This window comes from Aethina tumida, chromosome 1, assembly GCF_024364675.1.
Source record: "Aethina tumida isolate Nest 87 chromosome 1, icAetTumi1.1, whole genome shotgun sequence".
Classification (NCBI taxonomy): domain Eukaryota; kingdom Metazoa; phylum Arthropoda; class Insecta; order Coleoptera; family Nitidulidae; genus Aethina; species Aethina tumida.
Window position 1 is genome coordinate 38,177,721 of NC_065435.1, and position 21,832 is coordinate 38,199,552.

At 34.9% G+C, this 21,832-nt stretch overlaps 1 protein-coding gene across 5 annotated transcripts in view; it reads right to left on the bottom strand.

Annotated features, from left to right (window-relative positions):
• The window catches only part of LOC109600130 (synaptogenesis protein syg-2), a 154,875-nt gene that overhangs the window by 79,826 nt on the left and 53,217 nt on the right, over positions 1–21,832 (bottom strand). For 2 of the 5 annotated variants that reach the window (XM_020016215.2, XM_049964730.1), the window contains exon 2: positions 9,873–9,923. The exons of the other annotated variants lie outside the window; for them this stretch is intronic. In XM_020016215.2, the coding sequence (XP_019871774.2) occupies positions 9,873–9,882 (10 nt within the window). In that variant the 5' untranslated portion in view covers positions 9,883–9,923. The remainder of the gene's footprint in view (positions 1–9,872; positions 9,924–21,832) is intronic. 5 annotated transcript variants of the gene reach the window in all.

Here is a 21,832-nt window from a genome sequence, read left to right on the forward strand (position 1 = left end):
GCAAATTTCCTGGGAACCGAAGTTGGCTCCCGCGAACTCCAGAGAATTGACGGTTCTTGTTTCGGGGTGCATAATCATGGGGGATGCGTTCACATCCGGTCCCGGCGGGCCTCGCTAGACCCGGATATACCGACCACACACACACACTCGCAGTTGAGAACTGGTGGGACCATAAATCGGATCAACCCTACACGCTTAATTATGGAAACTTTTCAGGTAAACCAGAGTTAATTTAAACGGAACCAATGAAAATTTCGAGGAGTTGGATAACCTTTGGAGTTGGTCGAAGAGGGTTGCATGTGAAGGCGGGGAACACGTGCCGTGTGACAGTTGGGGCTTATTGTGCGGCCGTATCATCATCATCATCGGCCGCGGCCGTCTAGGCAGGCAGGCGAAAAGGCAATTCAGGTTAAGTGATATGTCACCCCGCTACGGACGAGGTGAGGTTAGGGATGACACATAAATAAGTGTGGTGAACGACCCATTTTACGTGACGTCTCATCAGCATGGAAACGGCCCGACGACAAATATAGATGCTGTGCGGGGACGCATTTTTCAAATGCCGGCTTTTGCTTGCCTGCGCGTCTGGAATTAAGATGGAAATGATGTACTGTGACGGCCTGTTTTCGTTTCCCCGTAACAAATATAAATATTACTTTGCATCCATCTAATTTTCAGATTGGAAAACTTTTCAACAACCTCTATTTTTACGTAAATATCGTACGTAATATGCATTTTATCGGAAAACACCGTATATATTTTGTTGTTTGTAACATGTTCATTTGTGAGGCATAAGAAAAGGAATGTACATGCTAAAACTGTTAGACATTCCTGCATGGATACATACAAAAGACGTAGAGTAAACGGTTAAATTAAATAAAATGCCGTGACTTTGGAAGTAAAGAAATGTGTGTGTGTGTGTGCACAGTAAATATTAATAAAGCCACCATAACCGACATTTACAGGGAAAACTATTTCATTATGGTACGAATTGAGGGAGACTTCATAGATAAAATTCCTCGGGTATGTAAGATTAATAAAATCGTGGGTGTAGTGCAGAGCATGAGTCAGATCGAAGACGCTTTGCTATGCTGTATCATCGGCAACGACGTGGTCTCATCTTTATGTATGTATGCGGACGGGCAATACCTATACAAGACGGAGGCGAGGCCTTATTTCAAAATTATTTATGCCCCTTGATATCGTGCATACATCAATTTCATACATAATTTCTTAAATGCAACCCCCAATCTCCTCCTATTCTTTGTGTGGGGGCACGCGGGTGAGCACGCCGACCACATCATGAATAACCGGGTTCGATACACTATTGCCATGGCCACTCGCACCACACTCCTGGTTCCACTGGTCACTGCCCGATCTGATCTGATTTTCGATCGTTGGGAGACTCAACTCGATTACTGTTATTCCTATTAAGTGATTGTTGGGGTCGACGAAATCGTGTTTACTTCGGCTAATGTTAGACATTTATTTTAATAATTGCACATTAACACTAACGGAATTTTATGTTTCTTACAATTCACTTCGCTTTAAATATTCATTTTGGTATAAATTATATTTTACATGTTCAGGTTAAATTGCTACCGTCAGCAAAAATAATAAATTAAATTGACAATGAAATTTTTAACCTAGGCGCATTCGCTATTTTTAGAAATCCTACAAATTGGGATAATAATAATAACTTTAGTTAGCTTTTACCCTTAATTTGATTTATGTATTTTATGGCGTTTAATTTTGTTACTTTCTCAAGTTTCCTGCCAAATTGCTGCCGTCAGTAAAAACATTTTTTAACATAAGCGCATTCACCATTTTTATAAATCCGACAAATTGGGATAATAATAATAACTTTAGATAGTTTTACCTTTAATTTGCTTTATGTATTTTATGGTATTTAATTTTGTTACTTCCTCAATGTCCCTGTCAAATTGCTACCGTGAGCAAAAATAATAAATTAAATTGACATTGAAATTTTTAACATAAGCGCATTCGCCATTTTTAGAAATCAGACAGATTGGGATAACAATAATAACTTTCATAGCTTTGTTATATTTTATGGTATTTAATTTTGTTACTTTCTCAAGTTTGTCATTAGTTCAGTAACTGTTGATGTTTCTTTCTTTAATGGTCAGCCAGTCAGCCAGTCAGTCAGTCAGTCAGTCAGTCAGTCAGTCAGTCAGTCTCCATTCATGTTCCATGTTAGATACTTTGTAGATAAATTAAGCTGTACTTGTAGCTTATCCCAACACAAAGTTGTTGTATTATCATAGCAACGTTTAAAATGCATGTCTCCCACATGAGGGTGATTTTCCTCCTCACAAAGACTTTAACGTTGGCCTCTATTGAGTTAAACGCGTTGCCAGAGAGGCAACATAACACCTCCTTCAGGAGCTGTGACGATGACACCGCTATTACTCTCTCCTATCTGCATATTTTAACGCTCAAGTGCATCATAGAAAACGGCTTCCGCCCTACTTGAAACATTTCGAACGGCCCATTGTGATTTTTATGTACGCCCTCCTCCCCGATAATTGTGATTTGATAATGGAGGCATTGTTTTAAAGGGAAATTAGGTTAATCATTTCGCATTTTCATAAACGTTGAAAGCAAACAGTGCGTTGTTGTTTCATAAAACACACGGCATTTAATAAATTTGGTCGTCGGACAGTACATATTTACCACCGGTTACCGCACGTAATTAGGCCACCATTTTCGTATAATAACTTAAAACTGTTTGCATTACGCTGAATTTCTACTTCAGAATTAACCGAACGAATCGATTAATGACTCGAATCAGCTCGATTTATACAAATAGTTTGCGCTTAATTTTTTCACCCCCCATCTCGTCGGAATTGCGAGCGGAGCGAATGCACTTGAGGATCCTCGAATCCTCATCTGGCGGTTACGGCCGAGAGGCCAATAGTTAATACTTAGTTTCCAACAAAGATTCCTCTGCCAACTCGCCGTTCGAGTGCCGTGAAGAGAGACTGCGAATTTAATCAAATAACAACACTCGCAACATTTTACACGTTCCCTCTATTAACAAACTGAACATTCTTAACACACACATAAAAATTTATTGTTTGCGCCTCAAATTATATTTAATTAATGCTTCAATTCAACAGTTTCATACGCATCAACTGAACTCCAGACTAAATTAAATTTGCCAGTACTTACTATTAAATAAATATCTACAGTGGATTTCATAGCAAAATGGACTAATTAAATTTATTAATATGAATGCACACAAAAGCATAAATAATAAAATATAATCCGTATTAAATATTGAAATAATTTGTATTTAGCGATTCGTGCAAAATAAATCTACTTGTTTTTTTTAATTGTTGTTTTGTTTAATAATTAAATTTAATTGGACAATTTTTGTACAGTGTGTATTAAATAAAACAAAATACTATTTAGTAAAGAGTCAGCTTGTCGAAAAGCAAGGCGTTAATTAATTAATGATAATCAATGTGACCGCAAGGTTGATTTGTTGTGTTATTAGTATGTGTAATTGAGTTGCATCGGTTGAGATCAAAGAGCAGATTTCTTGAACGTAACGAAATTATAAGCTCGAATTGTAATTTTGCGTTATTATTGCACGGAGTTCCAGAATTAATTAAATTAACATCATGCATAACTAGCATAACTTTGATTAAAATTTAATCTGGCAAGAGGAGCGGCATTCTCCGCTCCCTCGCACCGCGACTAACTTCCTAGTTCAGTGTCTTCGTCGGGGAGGCGTTCCGATTCAGATCAATGATTTTATAAACTTATAATGAACGACGAATATTTGTCACAGTATCGGATGCGTTTCCCTGTTCAACGCACCCGGCATCGGGAACCCGGACCCCGGCCCCCGGCCCCCGCCCCCTGAGACATCAAAGAACGGGTTAATTTGGCATTTACTTATCGTTTCACCTTCGTCGAAATCAATAAAAAACCTCAACCACTCGTTTATGCATAAATGATTCGTCCGTGTAGCTGCCAGTTGCGAAATAGAAAGAAAATAATTAGTAGGACATCGTGCAAGGTGAAAATTGAGGTGAAAGAGGGCGGAATTATTAATAAATCGAGTAATCGAGGAATCGAGGAATCGAGGTGAGATTGGTGTCGGTAAGTGCAGACCGTTCCTCGCCTAGATGGGTTTCGGTTAGTAGCTATTAGGAATTGAAGGATTCTAATTCCTGTTTAATTACATTGTCGGAGTATTTGGTCCTTTACCTTAATGCGACCTTTCACATGTAATTACGAACCAGTGCCGTTACCCTTCTAATTACATTCATCTACGACACGGAGGCATTCGTATCGATTAGTCAGTCATTCTTAAAATTTTCGACGTTTTCGACTTCGCCAACGCCTCTGTGGAAATTAAAATTCGCCATTTATATATTTCGATTTAAAGGCCGGCAGTCGTGCCGAATTTTTTATCGTGTCGCAGAAGATTTATGTGTTGTCGTTTTACCCTAAAAGTGCACCTGTTTTTGTGAAAGCTTCAGATCAAAATTTCCCCCAGTATTTATTCGTATTATTCGTATTTTTCCAAAATGTAACAAATCAAAAATGGATATAGGAAGGGAAATATTTTTTATCTTACTATTTACAATAATTTCTATTTTATATAAAAATATATTTTGAAACTTAAATTGCATTAATCATCTACAATAAATTATTTTGTTAAAAATGTAAAATATTTGATATATTGCATTTCATATTGTTTACTTTGTTAAAATGAAACTGAAATAATCTAAATCATCAAATGTCGAAATATTTGTTTTCTTTTGTATTATGTTATTTATTTTAATATTATAAATGAAATTAAACAACAGAATTAAAATTCAAATAACACATTCGAAAAACAAAAAAATATATATATATATATATATATATATATATATTAATTAAAAATATTTATTATAGTTAAAATGTGTTTACCACATATTTTTAACATTATTTTTTAAAATTATTTTATAAAATTGGACAATAGAAAATCATAATTTGAATATTTAAATATGTATAGCATAAATTAGTGTCAGTATAAGTCGAATTAAAATCATTATTAAACTTTAAAATATGTATCGTTTGACATTAAACACAGAAACTTCTAATGGACCACAAACATGACACACTTTCTTCTTAATCATGATTTTAATACGATGTAGTCAAATGAATTTTAAGTGCAATTTAATTATGCAAATAGTGTTTTTTTATTGAATCTTCGCTGGTCGAGATGACGTTGCTGTTGCCGTTGCCATTGCCGTTGCCATCCTCGTAGTCGTGGTCGTGGTCGTCGTCGTCGTTGTCGTCGTCGTCGTCGTCTCCATTTACCAAACTTTTAATTGCATTTCAAACACAATTTTCGTGGAGACGCACGCCCCTGATAACTCACCTTAATGACTTCATTCTTTCCTAGATAATCGAGTATCGATTGCGTTTCGGACAGGTTTAGCGGGCAGAACGGGCCAAATCGAACAACACAAAAGTTTCGGGACGAGCCGAAATAAATTCGGCTCTTACGTCTGAATATATTAACCGTTTAACCGTAGCAGATTTTTCTATTTTGCGCGCCCCTGCGTCCGGTCCGATCGATCAATCGGGGGGGTTTGCGTTTGATGTATGACTGGCAGTTTAATTGAATCGGTAAAACACCGTACAATTACGCGTGCACCTCGTATTATTATTATTAAACGGCAACTTCGCATCGATTATAATCTAAATTGTGATATATTGTTGCTCCTTTAGCAACCAGCATAACGGTAGTTTATTAACGGCGGCAAATTAGGTGTACGGAACTGCGAATAGCCTTCTCATTCGACTAGGTGTATCGACCCATTTGGGACCAACACACACAACATCCCTCCACCGCTCCGCCACCCCCTCCGCCATCCCTCTACGCGACTACATGCCCGTGTATATCATTTACCATAATTTCATTTGAATACGGGTTTGACAAATGAACTACACCGAATAATTGCTGTATTACTATCGCCAGCCGCAAGGCCTCCAATACACCTGCCATACATAGTCATACTACTGTTGCCACTGTCCTCTTACTCCACCGCCGACACGTACGTACGTACGTACGCATCACGCTCTATGTCAACCTAATGTACCAAATTTTATTTACAGTTAGGTTAATTGCTTAATTACTTCGCTGCTTCGCTACTCGTCATATTTTAAATTCAAATTATTTAACGGACCATCAAATATTTCAAAATAAATAATTCAATTTTATTATTTCTACTTTCCAGAGCCCAATAAACGCAAATAAAATTATTAAATATAAATCAATATTGTTCACATTAAATGCTATTATTGTATTTGCTAATTTAAAAAGTAAATTCTGACAATTTTATTATATTATTATGCGTATGAAAACTAATATGATATAAAAGTCAACAAATATATTCGACATGTTCATTTAAATTGTTTAAATATTATGAATTTAATAAAGTAAATAACATGTAATATATAATAAAATAAATATTCCATAAAGTAAAACAATTAAACGTTTTAAATTATAATTTCTATAAATAGTATTTAATATTACACATTTATCATACATAATCGTATTTGATTGTCACTATTATTTTTAATTAATTTACGTGTTTACTCATTAGCCAAATGAAAAACAATATTATATTTATTTGTTGTATAAAATAACTTATTTCGACTACTAATTATAAATGAACTAAATTAAAACTGATGGTGGGATGGTACACTCAACATTTTTAACAACGTTTTTTAGATGTAACTACTCCGTCAGAAGACAAATCATCAATCAATTATAAAATAACAGGTGTTATTATATTGTATTAGTAAGTATTGTTTATGATTGTTTTCCTCTATCTTTAGATAAAATCTGTCTATAAATATGTCTATAAATTAACAAAATTAAAGCTGATGGTGGAATGGTGCATTCACCATTTTTTGACAACGTTTCTTACATGTAATTATTCCGTCAGAAGGCAAATCATATGAAATAACGAGTGTTATTATATTGTATTAGTAAGTACTTTTTCATGATTGTTTGCCTTTATTTTAGAAAAAATCTGTTTCAATATTCATATTTTTTTTTTTCATTACGCTAAACCACACCCTACACACAAAATTTGGGAATTCTAACAACGCCTCTTTATAGAAAAGTCTTTGACCAACGTGCATTCCAAAAATAAACCAAACCAAAATTTAATAAGTTTAGGTCATAAGATTTTTAACATTGAAAGTTAACTCTCTTATATGTTTAACCTTAATTTTGAAACGTTCTGGATATACAGTGAGGTCGTAAAAAATCGTCCCCTGATAAATATTTGACTATTGTAAGAGCGACCAACAATTCACAAGCAAATGAGGTACTAAAACTCTCCTCTGTTGTGTAAATACTGGCCTGTAATAACTATTTTTTATAGCAATATAGATTTTTTTACTAATAAACATGGAGTTTTTTTTTTTATTGAAACATTAAATAAAATACTCGTAACTTTGTAACGACTTATCTGATTTTAGTTGAATACCTTTTGAATAGAGAATAGAATATTTTTTAAGGGTGTGTCGAAAGGTCACCCTTTTCTTAAAAAAAAAAATAATTATAATATAGCTAGTTATATTGGCATTTTATGGGTTTTATTCGATGTTCATATCTTGTTCCACATAGAGTTTTTTTATTGAAACATTTATTAAAATACTTAACTTTGTAACGACTTGTCTGATTTTAGTTAGTTAGTTAAATACCATTTAATAAATAGTAAGAATAAAATCAATTATCAACAATGATAATTTAGTTACATTGACATTTTATGGGTTTTATTTGATTTCTTTTCATTCAAAAATTATTGTTATATTAGGTTAATATTACCATTTCGATGTCATGTTTTAATCTATAAAAATGGTGGATGCTCCAAAATAATAATAACTAAAACGTCAAGTGAAAGATGGCAATTTAAAGGAGATCACAACTACCGATTTAATAATAAATTCCATAATTTCCTATGACCGTCGGCTGAGCGTAGAAAAAACAGAAAACATTTAAAACGCCTTCAGCGGGCCGGGCCGGGCCGGGCCGGGCCGTATTTTTGAAAAACACCAAGCGAATATTAATCGGACGCTCGCGCGCCGTATCCCTCCTAATTACTCGATCGTGCAGCCTCACAATTAGAGCCGGGGGTAACGGGTAACGGGTAACGGGTAACGAGTAACGGGAACACGCGGTCTTTTGTAATGACGCTGCCGTGCGCACGGAGGGCGGCGGATTGGCCCGCGAACGAATATAAATAGTGCGGTTTAACCGACCCATTTAGCAATGACAGACGGTAAGCAATGGCGCGGTATTTGTAGACCGATTAACAAGTCGGTTCGGCGTACAAATACGCGACGCACCTCGCCCGTTGCTCGTTGCTCGTTGCTCGTTGCTCGTTGCTCGTTGCAGGTTCCCGCGGCCCGTTCTTCCTTTCCGCACTTAATAAAATTATTTTAACGTTGTGTGTTCGGTTCTATGTTTGGATGTCGTTTATTTTGGCAACACCTCTTCAAGCCGGAATGGATCCGCCGAATGATAATCGATTCACAAATTTGTTTGTCGTTTTGATAATACAGAAATATTGTGCATACTAATTAAATATTAACACCAAGTAAATTAATTTATGTTGAATCATCAACAATTAATTCCAAGTAACCACCATACAAGAATTTTACCAATAGGAATTTTAATAATTTACATTCGTAAATATGCAAAGCCGTAATAATCGTGTAATAAATTGATGTATACTCGCCTATGCGGATTATTTATTTACATACAAATAATAAATGGACCCTTGGCAAATAAAACACATTAACTATACATAAAACGCCGCAATATTTGTATTTGCCTCGTGGAAACTAACATAATAATACATTAATTTTAGCTTAGCAAGCGGTTTATTGTTTCAGAGCTCTATTTACTGCAATTATAAATCAATCACTTTATCTTGATCGAATTATACATATGTATATATAAAAAAATAGACAATCTCGAATCTCGAAAAGAAATATAGTTGTCTAACATTTAAATTGCCAGATTGTGTGACATAATAAAAGGTTTTTCTATCAGATTTACAGATAATTTAAAAACAACCGTAAAACTTTATTTACATGTCGTTAATTTATTGTCTCGTTTGAAATTTACAAATAGTTGATTGTAAAATGTTTCACAAACAAAACACACAAGTCATTTAAAATTTGAATTGTAAACAAGAATTATTTACACATTAAATATCGTTACGATTAAAAAGTCCTTTCTTCTTTCCATCGGTGACCCAACAAGAAAAGGCCGTGGTGTTTATTAAGTTTTAATGAAAAACAAAAACACGAAAAAAATCACGTCGACTAAAATCTTTTAATAAAACGTCAATTAGTAAAAATGTAAACAGAATTTATGATTTCACCGATGAACGAACGTTCGAAATTTAAGACCGAACCTAGAATTTTATTTAGCAAACGAATTTAATAAATTATCCGGGTTTCCCCACTTCCCCATAATAGACATGCAGAGAGTTAAACCAAAAAAGCGGAGCACGACGCCGAAATCCTTCCCAACGAAGTGTCCGTCCTTTCTCAATTATGACATCTCCCAATTGATTTAGGACTCCAAGACTCACGATGTCGACATCGCATTTTGTCCCAGATACACTTCAGCCCCGTCCCGAACCACTTTCGGATTCCTTCCACTTTATTATTATTATTATTATGGAGGACGGCGATGTTCGTTATTTTAATTGTGTTACTTTGGACTTTTTTATTGTTTGCCCCCGGGGATTTATGTTCATTTTGTACGTACACAATGCATAAAAGTTTAATGTGCTGTTTTTAAAACTCAAACTTACCAACTTTCATGTGCCCCGATTCTTTCTATTGTAAATAATAAAGTGCTTTACCTGCAACAAAAAACGGACATTAGTATGAAAAAATTTTTACAAGTTTTACAACAGTCTAGACTTTATTTCAAGGGGTTTCCAAGTTGGGAGACATGTCAGATTTGTGTCAATTTCACCGATAAACTAACGCGACCAATTTATTACAAACCTTCCATTTGTACAGGGATAATGAACAGCTCTAACACCATTATTCTTAATTAACAGCGACGTAGGGGGTGTAATTACGTGTTTGACCGTGCACCAGTTTAAAATTAATTCGTTTTCTTAAAATTGGATAATTATTAGCGGAAAAAGTGTGTCGTTTGGGGGGACAAAGACAAAACATGCATTAAGGTTAGACATTTTTCCATGATTACGGCAATGATTAATAGTACCATCATACCGTGCACGCCTTCCAAGAAAACCGCAACCATTAATCATAATCATCGTTTCCATTGGAATATAAGTTATTGATAAAAATTTGCCGTGAACTTAGCAAAACATCGAACTCATTGTGACGGTCCAATCATTGTGATTTTTTACGCTTCACACGAACGAAAGAAAATGATGTACAGCTAAAATAAGTAGAAAGCTGTGAACTAATCATTCATTTTACGATTCGTTTATTGTTGATATAAGGAAAATACTAATAATAATAATAATAATAATAATAATAATAACAACTTTATTTAGCATATACAAATACAATAAAATTAATTATAATAATTTTATTTTCTATTAAACCATTTTTACATATATTCAAAATAATAAGAGTGTCTTTTATGAAAGCCATATTTTTAGTTATATTATTTGTATATACAGCTTATAAGTCTTTACATAATGAAGAATTAAACTTTTTGCACTGTTTTTAATAATATGATTTTTTAATTCTGACATTGTAGTCACATCATCTTCACTTTTGTTTAATATTGTTAATAAAATATACATTAAATTACTTCATCAAGTTTTACAAAATGATTCCTCTCAAAGTTCTCATCTTTTTTTGTTCTTTAATCTACTTCTGAAATATACCTATTACAACATTTCTTATTAATTTATATGACTAATTATAAATAAATGCAATAAACTGAAAGAACTTAAAATAATTTCAGTATTTAATTAAAAGAGAAAAGCCCAAAAACGTGTATTTTGTTGATTTCCATTAAAAAATCAAAAAGAAAGTGGATATGAAAACAAAGTTAATTTATTAAGAGCACAATTTGAATGGGCAATTTAATTCAGAATTTAATGTCCTTTATATTCCATTGAATGCGAAAGGAATTTTCGTTCGGGACCGATGCAAATGCTCAAACCTCTCTCCATCCACGTCTTCGTTGTGTATTCCATATTTTCCTGGAATACGTTTCCGTTTTGTTTTCGCAAAGACGATTTGCGATAACTTAAGAATCGATCGATCAGAATGTATTGCGGACCGAATAAAAATAACACAAAATTATATCACCACAGTTTATCTAGGCTTTTCGGTAATCCGTTTTACCGAGTCGCAAGATCGAATTGTTACAAGATAAATTCGACAATTTATTTTGCATAAATTTTGAGGCGTTCTTCGAAAATAAATCGATGTGCCGATGTGCCGATGTGCCGATGTCCCGATTAAATGATGCAAATTGTTGCGCCGTGTCAGGCGGCCAAAGATCAAATGAAAAACAATAAAACATCAAATAAAACGGGCAGAGTGTTACGGAGCGCCGCGGCACCCGGATGGGATTTTTCATATACATGTATTTACATTGCTCCGTTTGTAGCCGTGCAAATAAAATTTATTAAGCGTAATTGTTACAAATTGAAACAAATGAATAAAGTATTAAAGCAAGCCGGCATCTGTATTTGTGTGTGTTTATTATTTGGATGTTCGTTGGTGTATACACATACGTATGGAATGGAAACATGTAAATAACTCGATCGTTGTAAATTTTCCATGATCTAGTGCTGCGAAAATATTTCGTTTCGTTATGTTCGCACTGGCTCATTTTTATATTTTATTTTTGCGACACGGACATTTTTCAAATTTCCCATTTATTATTTAAATAAATAAGAATGGAGTGATTACGTGTACGAGGGCGGTAATATTTTAAATTTCGTTCCATGTTAAAAATACTATAATAATTATATTAAATGAAACTCAAAGCCTAATGGGAGAACAAAGCAAAAGAAATTAATGGTTTTCTTTTTATCTTTCTTTTAACCACTCATTCGCTTTTTTCTGAACCAAGTCATCTATAATAATGATAAACGAATCTAATAATGAATTATTAGTGGGTTATACAGTTCTAAGGTCACAAAATTCATAAAATTCGAATATTTTTTGTGGTTGTTTTAAAGTGTGGTGTTAAACTAATGAGAATGGAACGGTTCAGCGAGAGAGATGGAGAGACGAACGAACGATTCGTTCGCACACTCCGCAAAATACATTTCACACATATTTCTGTAGCCAGGCCCTCCGTAGCCGTGTTTTACAAAGTAATCCGGAAACGGGGATTAAAGCCAAACGGTTTAAACAAACCGCGGTAATTCCACACATCCATCCATTTTGGATGCAGCGGAGGAAGCGGCGCCAGACGATGTATAAAATTTATTTAAAGCAATTCAAAGTTGGGCAGAATGTTTACGAACGGTGCCGGCGTCGCTGACGGTGCCGGTGCCGGTGCCGGTGCCGGTGCCGGCGTGGAGGCTTTGCAGTTTCGCGGCTAGGTAAACGTGAGACCGTACATCATGTTGTTTTTGGAGCGCGACCGGAAAATCTTTGCGAAAAAGCGCCTTTAAATTATTTATGCAAACGCCCCCCCGTACATTTAAATATTTAACCTATATATTAACCCTTAAGGTGACAAGTGCTGAAACTCCAAACGCCTAACCGTATAGAGCAGAAAGACCGGCTCAGCCGACGGTGAAATTTTCAGTTTCAGTTTATATTTTCTATGTAAATTAATGGAGATCTGCTCTTCTGTTTCTAACAACCGTAACATACATATTCAATAGCGCCCACGCACAATGGATTTGGTCTGGAAATTTTCGACGCATTACACGGATTTATTATCGATACATATTTATTTATAACGGCTGTCGCAGTGAACATATGTAAGTATCTGCTCCGAAATATTATTTACGTAATTAATTTGTGTTGAAATAAAACAAAAATGCACTTAATTGATGTTTGTATTCATTTTTTATTAATATTTTGTAGGACTACTACACAATTGAATTTGGGAACTGCCGATTGGATAGACTACTTTACCACCTCAATTTGATTCTTTCTAAACGATCCTTTTTTTAAGGATATACTTTCTTCCAATACTAATACTTGGCCAACTTTCTTCCATGACATATCTGTTACTTTAAACCCACACTAGAAAGGTTTCTTTCGGGTCAATTGTAGCACTTTCTGGCTTCCTAACTAGAAGGAGGAAGCAAATAGGTCAACAATAGATATCTATAGTTGTTCGAGTTTATTGACGTAGAAGATATACTGGTAAATTTCGACATAGTGTCACTTTTCACTGAAGTTCCCGTTAATGATTCCTTAAACATGACATCAGAAATATTCCCTCCAGATATAGTGGATCTTTTCCCCACGTGTCTTACTGAAAGCTATTTCGTTTGGAACAATAAATTTTACGAACAAACTGAAGTATTAGCAATGGGCAGTCCTCTTGGTCCAGTGATCACCAATTTCCTTATGGTAATGTTTGAACAAAAAGCGATTGAGACTTTCAAACACAAACCTTCTGTTTGGTATCGTTACATGGATGATACATGGAGTGATATGGAAACATGGACAAGAAAAACTAGATCAGTTTCTAAAACATCTAAACTCTCAACATAATATTAAATTCACAATGGAATTGGAGAAGGAGAACCAAGTACCTTTTTTGGGTATCCTAGTAAAAAGAGTGGGTGAACATTAAGACACACACACCACCTCGCTGAAGAACAAGAACACTTGGAAAAAACACTACAGGCCAACGGATACAAACACTCAGAAATAAGACGTACAATGAGAATTCAACTAATAATAATGATCCACCTAGTGTACCTACGATTGGTAAAGCTTTTCTCCCATATATATGAAAAGTCACCGATAGAATTGGAAAAATCTTATTAAATCGATACTGTTTTTATGCCAGCAAGGAAGATTCAACACACTCTCAGATCTGCTAAAGATAGGAGAGACCATCAAACAGCTTCTGGAATATACCGCATACTATCCTCTTGCGGGAGACTGTACATCGGTACCACAAAATATTCAATAGGGACTAGGATTAAGGCACACAAGCGAAACTGAAGCCTAGGACAATCGGACAAGTTTGATGTAGCTGAATATGTACTGTTAAATGGAAATTATAAGATAAATTTCCAGGATACACAATCGACAACCGGATATCACAAGAAAATGATTAGGGAAACAATTGAAATCCATAAACAAGGAAACAAGTTCAACGGAAAAGAAGAAACATTGAAGCTTGATAAAATACGGACATCAGTGCTCAGAAACACCAAAATCACTAAGCAGATAAGAACGGCCAACAACGATCAGAACAAAATTTCTAGAACATCAATGGTCACGAAAGCCTCAACCTTTATATTAAATTACGTCAAAAATTAATCATACAGGAAATAAATAATGAAAATTTAAATTTCACTTAAGAAAAGTTAAAAAATCCAAAAAACACATTTGAATTGTATACATTATAAAATATTTGTTGTTTGAAGCAGTGTGCGCATAAGACGCAGAAATCCCGTAGAAAATCCATGTCCACGTAAAAGTAATGCAACGATACACACACAACCCTTGCCGTTGCATATATTTAACGGCAGTTTTACATTTTACCTGGACCCGAGAATGATTTCTGCCTTTCGCAGACGCACGCAAAATCGCGTCGGCACACCGTGCCTTTAAATAATTCATTGATTTAATTTGTATGTGTGTCTTGCTTTGACTAACGGATGAATATTCATGTTCCCGACTAAAAAATACGTGTACGGTCGACATGACGGATTTAAATCGGATACGCGTTACGATTTTTTATTCGCTTTTTATTTGAGACGAGACGTAATGGTAATAGGGATGAAAACGGGGCCCGAACAAATTATTCTTATTTATTTATACAAAAGTATTTATACAGTAGTACATAATGAAATATTTGAAATAAATGTACGAATGTCTTTTATGGTACATTTGTAACATCCTTATTATGTAATGTCTCAAATTAAATCTCTTAAGGCGCTTAATTCTAACTCTGCCCTTTGAATTTAATTTAATTTTAATAAAACGCGTCGATGGACTTTCTGCTATATTATGTGTAGGCTTATTATCTTGTACGAAATGAAATATTAACGAAATAACTTTTCCACATTTACATCAAACTTACACAAAATAAAATGTTATGTAATTTATTTACACACACACACACACACACACACACACAACTTGAGGAAAGTAATCTGATTAAAATGGAGAAGTAAAAAAGGTTCAGAACCTAATTATAACATTAGCGAACGTGTTTCAGGGAGTAATTAACTGAACCGTGGTGCCCTTTGAGTTTTAATAGTCATTTTATTGCGGTGTGCCGATTATAATTTGTACTCGTATTTCTTTCGTACTCTATTACGAGACGAGGGCAACGATACCTGCAAGAAAATCAAGAAAACTGTAAAATCGTCTTTGTTTTTCGAAGGGGGTGATTGATGGGTCGTTCGACCCCTCGCAAAGGTCGGATGCAAAACTTTTTTTGGGGTCAGTGCGATTGCAGGCGCCATTAATCACATCGGGAAACTGTACCTTCAACCGCGGAGCCACACTTTTTCTTTCTTCCGCTGCCGTTTCATTTTCTGTCCGACAGGACGGACAAAGAAAAAGCAAACTTACAAACGACCGGGCGACGGGGCCGACGGGGCCGACGGGGCCGACGGGCCGGCCGGAATCCAGGGGCGTGCTGCGGCTAAATGCCCACGACCGAATCAATTACGGCCGATTGTTGTTTCGCCTAGAATCGAAACGGGCGTTTTTTTCTATATTTATTAATTTATTTATAGTAAATCGAACGGAATTCCATTAGTTATTTAAAAGCCATTTGTTGCGGTGGCGGTGTTTTGATTTAAATTTTTGTTTCGTTGACAAAGCTGATGATTAGTTTTGTTTGTTTCTGCTACATCGTCCGTGTAATGCGCGCGCGGTCACTGAATGAATACATGCAATGAAACTGAAAATATTCAATCTCTCTAAGCCATTACCGCCATACCCCGTTCGCAAAATGCATTAACCATTTTTTTCAATCCGGAATCATTATTTTTTGTTACCGCTTTTAACGCTCATCGAGTCCAAATATTTTGGCGTAAATATTTTTAAATTTTCAATAATGAATCTATCATAATTTTATGTGCATTCGTTGATTATTCCACTGTTGGGCCTTTTTTAATATTCATGTACTTTTTATTTTTCCATCATTTTTTTCCCCTTCAACAATTCGAATAATTCAAAATAAATAGCCATTGAACGTCAAAAACAAAGGGCATAAAATTGAAACGTCCAAAACCGACGGGAAAAAATGACATTGCGAAAATAAAATGTTGGATTTTTTCCGGCTTCTTTGGCAGCCACTCGAGTCCGGAGAAGTTTTGAGCACGTCCCGCACGTATCACGTAATTTATCGGTCGGGAATAATTCGCAATGATTCCGTATCAATCTCCGTAATCAGACCGCCATTTTGAGAAATGGGGTCACCTGGCCGGCGATCCGCAGCATTTTTCCACGTCTTGTTTCGGCCTCCGCCCATTTTAATCGGGCCCTCCACGCCGCACGGCTCCACGGCATACGGCTGGAATTTACTGCGCCCCCTTTTTATTTATCCGGAAGACCCTGGAGGAAATTAGCAAACATGAATTTAATATGCCTGCCAAGATTAATATTCGCTCGTCTGGCAACGTCAATGTAGGTAATTGCACCGGTTCAGGTTCAGACGTGACAGATTTCGAGACTTAACAACATATTATGTGCGTAAAGTTAATACGATTTAGCGGAAAACAAGGAAAAGCTCCATGCAGCAGCCGCCCGGCTGGTGCCAAATCAAATTGCCCGAAATGGAAAATTGGATTCAGACGATGCGGGCCTGAATGTGAGTACCAAAGCGGCCCAATGCGCCCCAATGCGCCCCAATGCGCCCCAATGCGCCCCTTCGGTTCACCGCTCAGACGCTCAGATGCTCAGACGACACACGACGCATTCCCATCAGACCTATGAACGCAATTAGATATTTTCTGCGTGTTTTTTGTCACGCCTTCTACCCCAACCGTCTAACCGCTTAACCGCTGAATAATTGCCCGCAATATTTATCAATATCAAATTTATATCTATGGAAATAAAATTACGGATATTATTTATCAAAATGGATTGTTTCTAGAACCACAATATATAATAATGTACTACCCTAATCGATTTACCATTACGATTACCAACCAAAATCACTTGATGACAGCGGTACTTTCAATACCCAAAAATAAATATAATGAAAATTACAACAAGCAAATATTCCAAATGAGGTTGTTGGATGTAGATTGGAACAAGTCAATAACGAATATACTTGTAACCGATTACCGGTGGTAATTTGATTGCTATAGATGTTAAATCGATAAAACCAAAGTCTTTTAGAAAGACTCGTTACAAAAGGTTAAAGGGAGCGATTTAGTTTACTCAAGATATTGATGATGGTAGACTATACAATTAATAATTCTTCTTCAACTAATGTGATATATCACACACAATACTCACATCGTGCACCAAACCGAAATATTAGTTAATTTTATTTTATTTTTCTCTGTGATATTTAAATAAAAGATAAATTGAAAATAGATCAAATGGTTTCTGTGTATGAATAATAAAAGTTTAGATGCGCATCCACCATTTTTTTTTAAAATTCAATTAATATTAACTGTTTTAGTGCTCTTAAATTTATATATTTATTGTATTACATAGAAATCTATTTTATTTTTCTGTATGACATTTAAATAAAAGGTAAATTGGAAATATATCAAAAAGTATATACGTATGAACAATAAAAGTTGAAAATGTTCATCCACCATTTTTCAAAATTCAATTAATATACAAATTTGTTAAATATAATGAAAACATAAAATTTAAATTTTTATTTAGAATAGAAAGACATTACAATTACAATAAGATTAAAAGGAACTTTTCATAAGATACCGATGAGTGTCTCTCTTATTTTTGTTGATCAGCTTGTCTTAGACAGAGACAGAATCAGCGGATTTTCAAGTGATGTGTAATGTATCATCGTACCTGTAAATATTTTCAATCATTTAAAGATTAATTTATTTAATTAATTATTAATTAGTTACAATTCTATAAAATTTCAAGATGAGGTAATTTATTAAATCATTACATTAATTAATTTAATTTAATTTAAGAATAGTTCTACATAAAGATATGTAGAAATATAACCATTTAAACTTGAAAATGGTTCGAAAAGAAATCACATATGTTAAAAATCAAATATAGTATAGATTAAGATAAGCATATTTTAAAATAAATTTTGTACGATTCTACGATTAATATATGCAAGATTAGTTTTAAGAAAACCCATCAAAAATCTGAAAAAATTTGTGAGAACCTAAACTGAAGTGGTGGTCTAAAAATTCTCCCACGAAGCCATTAAATAACGATTTTCTAGCTTTTATTACAATTTATTACTCAGATTAAAACATCCCAACTATATTAAGAAATAAATATAAGAAATATGTTCTTTATGTCTTTTAGCATTCATGAATATATGGTAGGTTACTATAGCAAAATAGGATTTTTATGGTAAATTTGCCAAAAATCGATATTTAAACAAAAGCTTATTGTGTAGTGCATTACCAAATGACGAGTCAATTTGGAAAGTATATTTTTTGAGCAATTTCAGTTTTTGTTTATTATATTAACCGGCATCAAATAATGGATGAATCGTCAATTCGCCCAATTAGCACATTCCACCGGCAAAAGTTTGCGTGGTAAACGTCAATAAAAACGACGGGAGTGGTCGTTGTTAACATTTGGATTTTCAATGTTTTCCAGACCGAGTCCCTGTCGTCAACGATTTGTCGATTAAATATCAATTTAACGGGAATCCCGCACCGTATTCCTGGTTTAATTAACTACAGAACGGGTTAATCGGACATTATCTTTGTGAGGTTTTGATGCATATTTCGCGTGAGGGACTCGACATGTTCCGTTTGTTTGTCGATAAATGTTGAAATGTACATTATCACTTCGACGAAACCTAACCTAAAGTAAATGGGTGAAAAGCTGAAAAGCTGAAAAGCTGCTAAGCTGAAAACATACTTATACGTGTGTCGACCTGATTTTCAATTGATTCGTGTAATTCACGGTTCACGTGTGATTCATTAAAGTAATTACGGTAAAACAAACTATGCTGCACCTAACAACCCTCCATTGATAAATGTTTTCTCTGGGGAATATGCGTGTTAGATTGATACGTTGTTTTGAAAACCGCCCCGACTTTCTGCCCATTAAAAGTTAATTTCGGTTTTAACTAAAACACCGTAATTAGACCGAAATCACTAAAAGATTGTTGGTGCACAAAACGCGTTTAATTTAATTTAAAATTAAACGGAAAAAATAAAACTAATATTAAAACGCAAATGTCCCCGTAATGTTTTTGCGGCGTGCACCCGCCCCGACCTGTAGCCGTAATTTTTTTACGGAAATTATAATTCGGAAAAAAGAGGAACACTTTCGAAACTTGTCCGTCCACTAAAAGAGCAACAAATGTTGGCTTGTACAGCACGGAGGAATTAAATATTTTAAATTAGCACAAAACCTAATTATTTTTTTACGACAACTAATGAATGCAGCCAACTACATTGCATGACTTAAATTATTAAAACGAACCACCGAGGTAAAATGACAATTTTTCATTACGACGTTTCATTTTATTCAAGCGAGAGAGACGCCGTCATGCTCATTCCAGTTTTAGGATGCTCTCAAAACTGTATTAAATATAAAAGCGAGATTGAAGAGGTGCTTCCCGTTGAAAGGCATAAACAGAATTATTGACTTTACTTACTTAATTCTCTTATGGCCCGCGATTCGGTTAAGCAACTCTCCAATTTTATTATTTATTTATTTATAATATTTCGACTCGTTACAATTATTGCATTACACGTTACATTAATTATCCAAATTAATCCAAATTGATCCGCTTACATTTGGTCATCAATAATAGATAAAAGTTTGCGCGGCGGATGGATAATCAGATGTTACTGGGACGTCAACTTTCTTATCGTATTTACTCCACCAATTATCTGGAGCATTCTCAATTGAAACTTTTATTTGAACGATCCGCGCAATTCCGACATCAACAAGATAATATTTGAGATGATCGTCGTTATTGGTTTTATGTTTTCGTCCTTCTTGAGTTTAATATTTGCCGACATCGCCAAAGTAATTTGTGCTCGAGTTTGTTCCAACAGTTTCGTAAGCTTCCATCTAATGGCCTTCAATATTTGATCGTTTAAGGTTGTAACAATGCTTTCTTAATTTTTTTCTCCTCTTTTCCTTTCTACAATACATTTTTTCTATTCACGCTTTAATAACTGCGTTGTTTGTTTGAACTGCCGGCGATATTCATTGTACAAAGCGCCATAAAAAAGCTGTCGAAACTAAGTAATACAATCACCGAAACGCCCATTACTAAAAAATACATTTTATTGCGTGCAATCGGTTTTTTATGGCCATTTCTCGCCCCGGCACTGTAGTGACACACTTTTCACGTTGGCGTTTTCCAGGGAGGCCTGTCCATTGATAGAAATCGCTTTTCCCCGCTCTAATCGGCTTTCAAACGTTGATTTATTCGAATGTTTATGTGTTTCTGTGACGTGTGCATAAATCTTTTTCGACTCTCGGCATTCCTGAGCTTTTTCATATTTGTACGTATTCCTATTCGTTGTTGTTCTTTTTTTTTTTTTTTGCCAGACGTGACTTCAATCGGTCCCACTTCCCATCGCATATTTACAAGCGCGTGCTTGTTTTTCGGTGTTTCTGAACATCACCGTTCACCCCACCGTTTTATTCCAATTTTTACTTGGGGGGGTTTCAATTTGGGACGAATTTAAAATTACGTTCGGTATAGTTGCTAAATATGCAAACTACTGGTTGGTTGAAATATGATATTATTCAAAATTCAAATGAAAAATCCGCACTGTTTTATATTAATTGAATCATTATTTTATACCAAAATGAAATAACGAGAGTTGGTATATGTTGCATTTTTTAATTGCAACGGAATCGAAAATGTTTTGGATAGAAAACGTAAGAATTACAATGACTTTTAGAGTCCATTCTAGATAAGTATGTAATATCCGACATTAACACTGATTAAAAAACAAATGAGTCGTACTATCCTTAACAGGAGTACGAAAATTTTTGAAATTTAAAATGAACATTGTTTTAATTAAAAAAAATAATTGTGGAATGGAATTTTCGAAATGGTCCAAATCACTTGCAAATTGAACGAATCACTTTTTCCACCGTATTACAAATGGCCGGAACAAATCACGCCGACACCCGTTCGTCTAGCGACAAAAAAAGGGCGATTGCCCACCCGAAAACCGATCGGCCGCGATTTTGTCGCAATAAAAATCCACCGGAAAGTGAAAAATTACTGTCTGGAGTGGTGCGCCAAATCAGTACGACAGAACGACATAAAATAAAACCGTTTCTGCGATATGAACGTTCCGACCGTAATTCGATATATCTATATAGATATACACGAAATTATCTGAGGAGAGTACGTGAGTGCGTTCCGTTCTTCTTATACGTATACTTGTAGTATGGAGTTATTACGAAACTAATACTACATACTACATACAACTATGTAAGTTGTTGTCAAGAT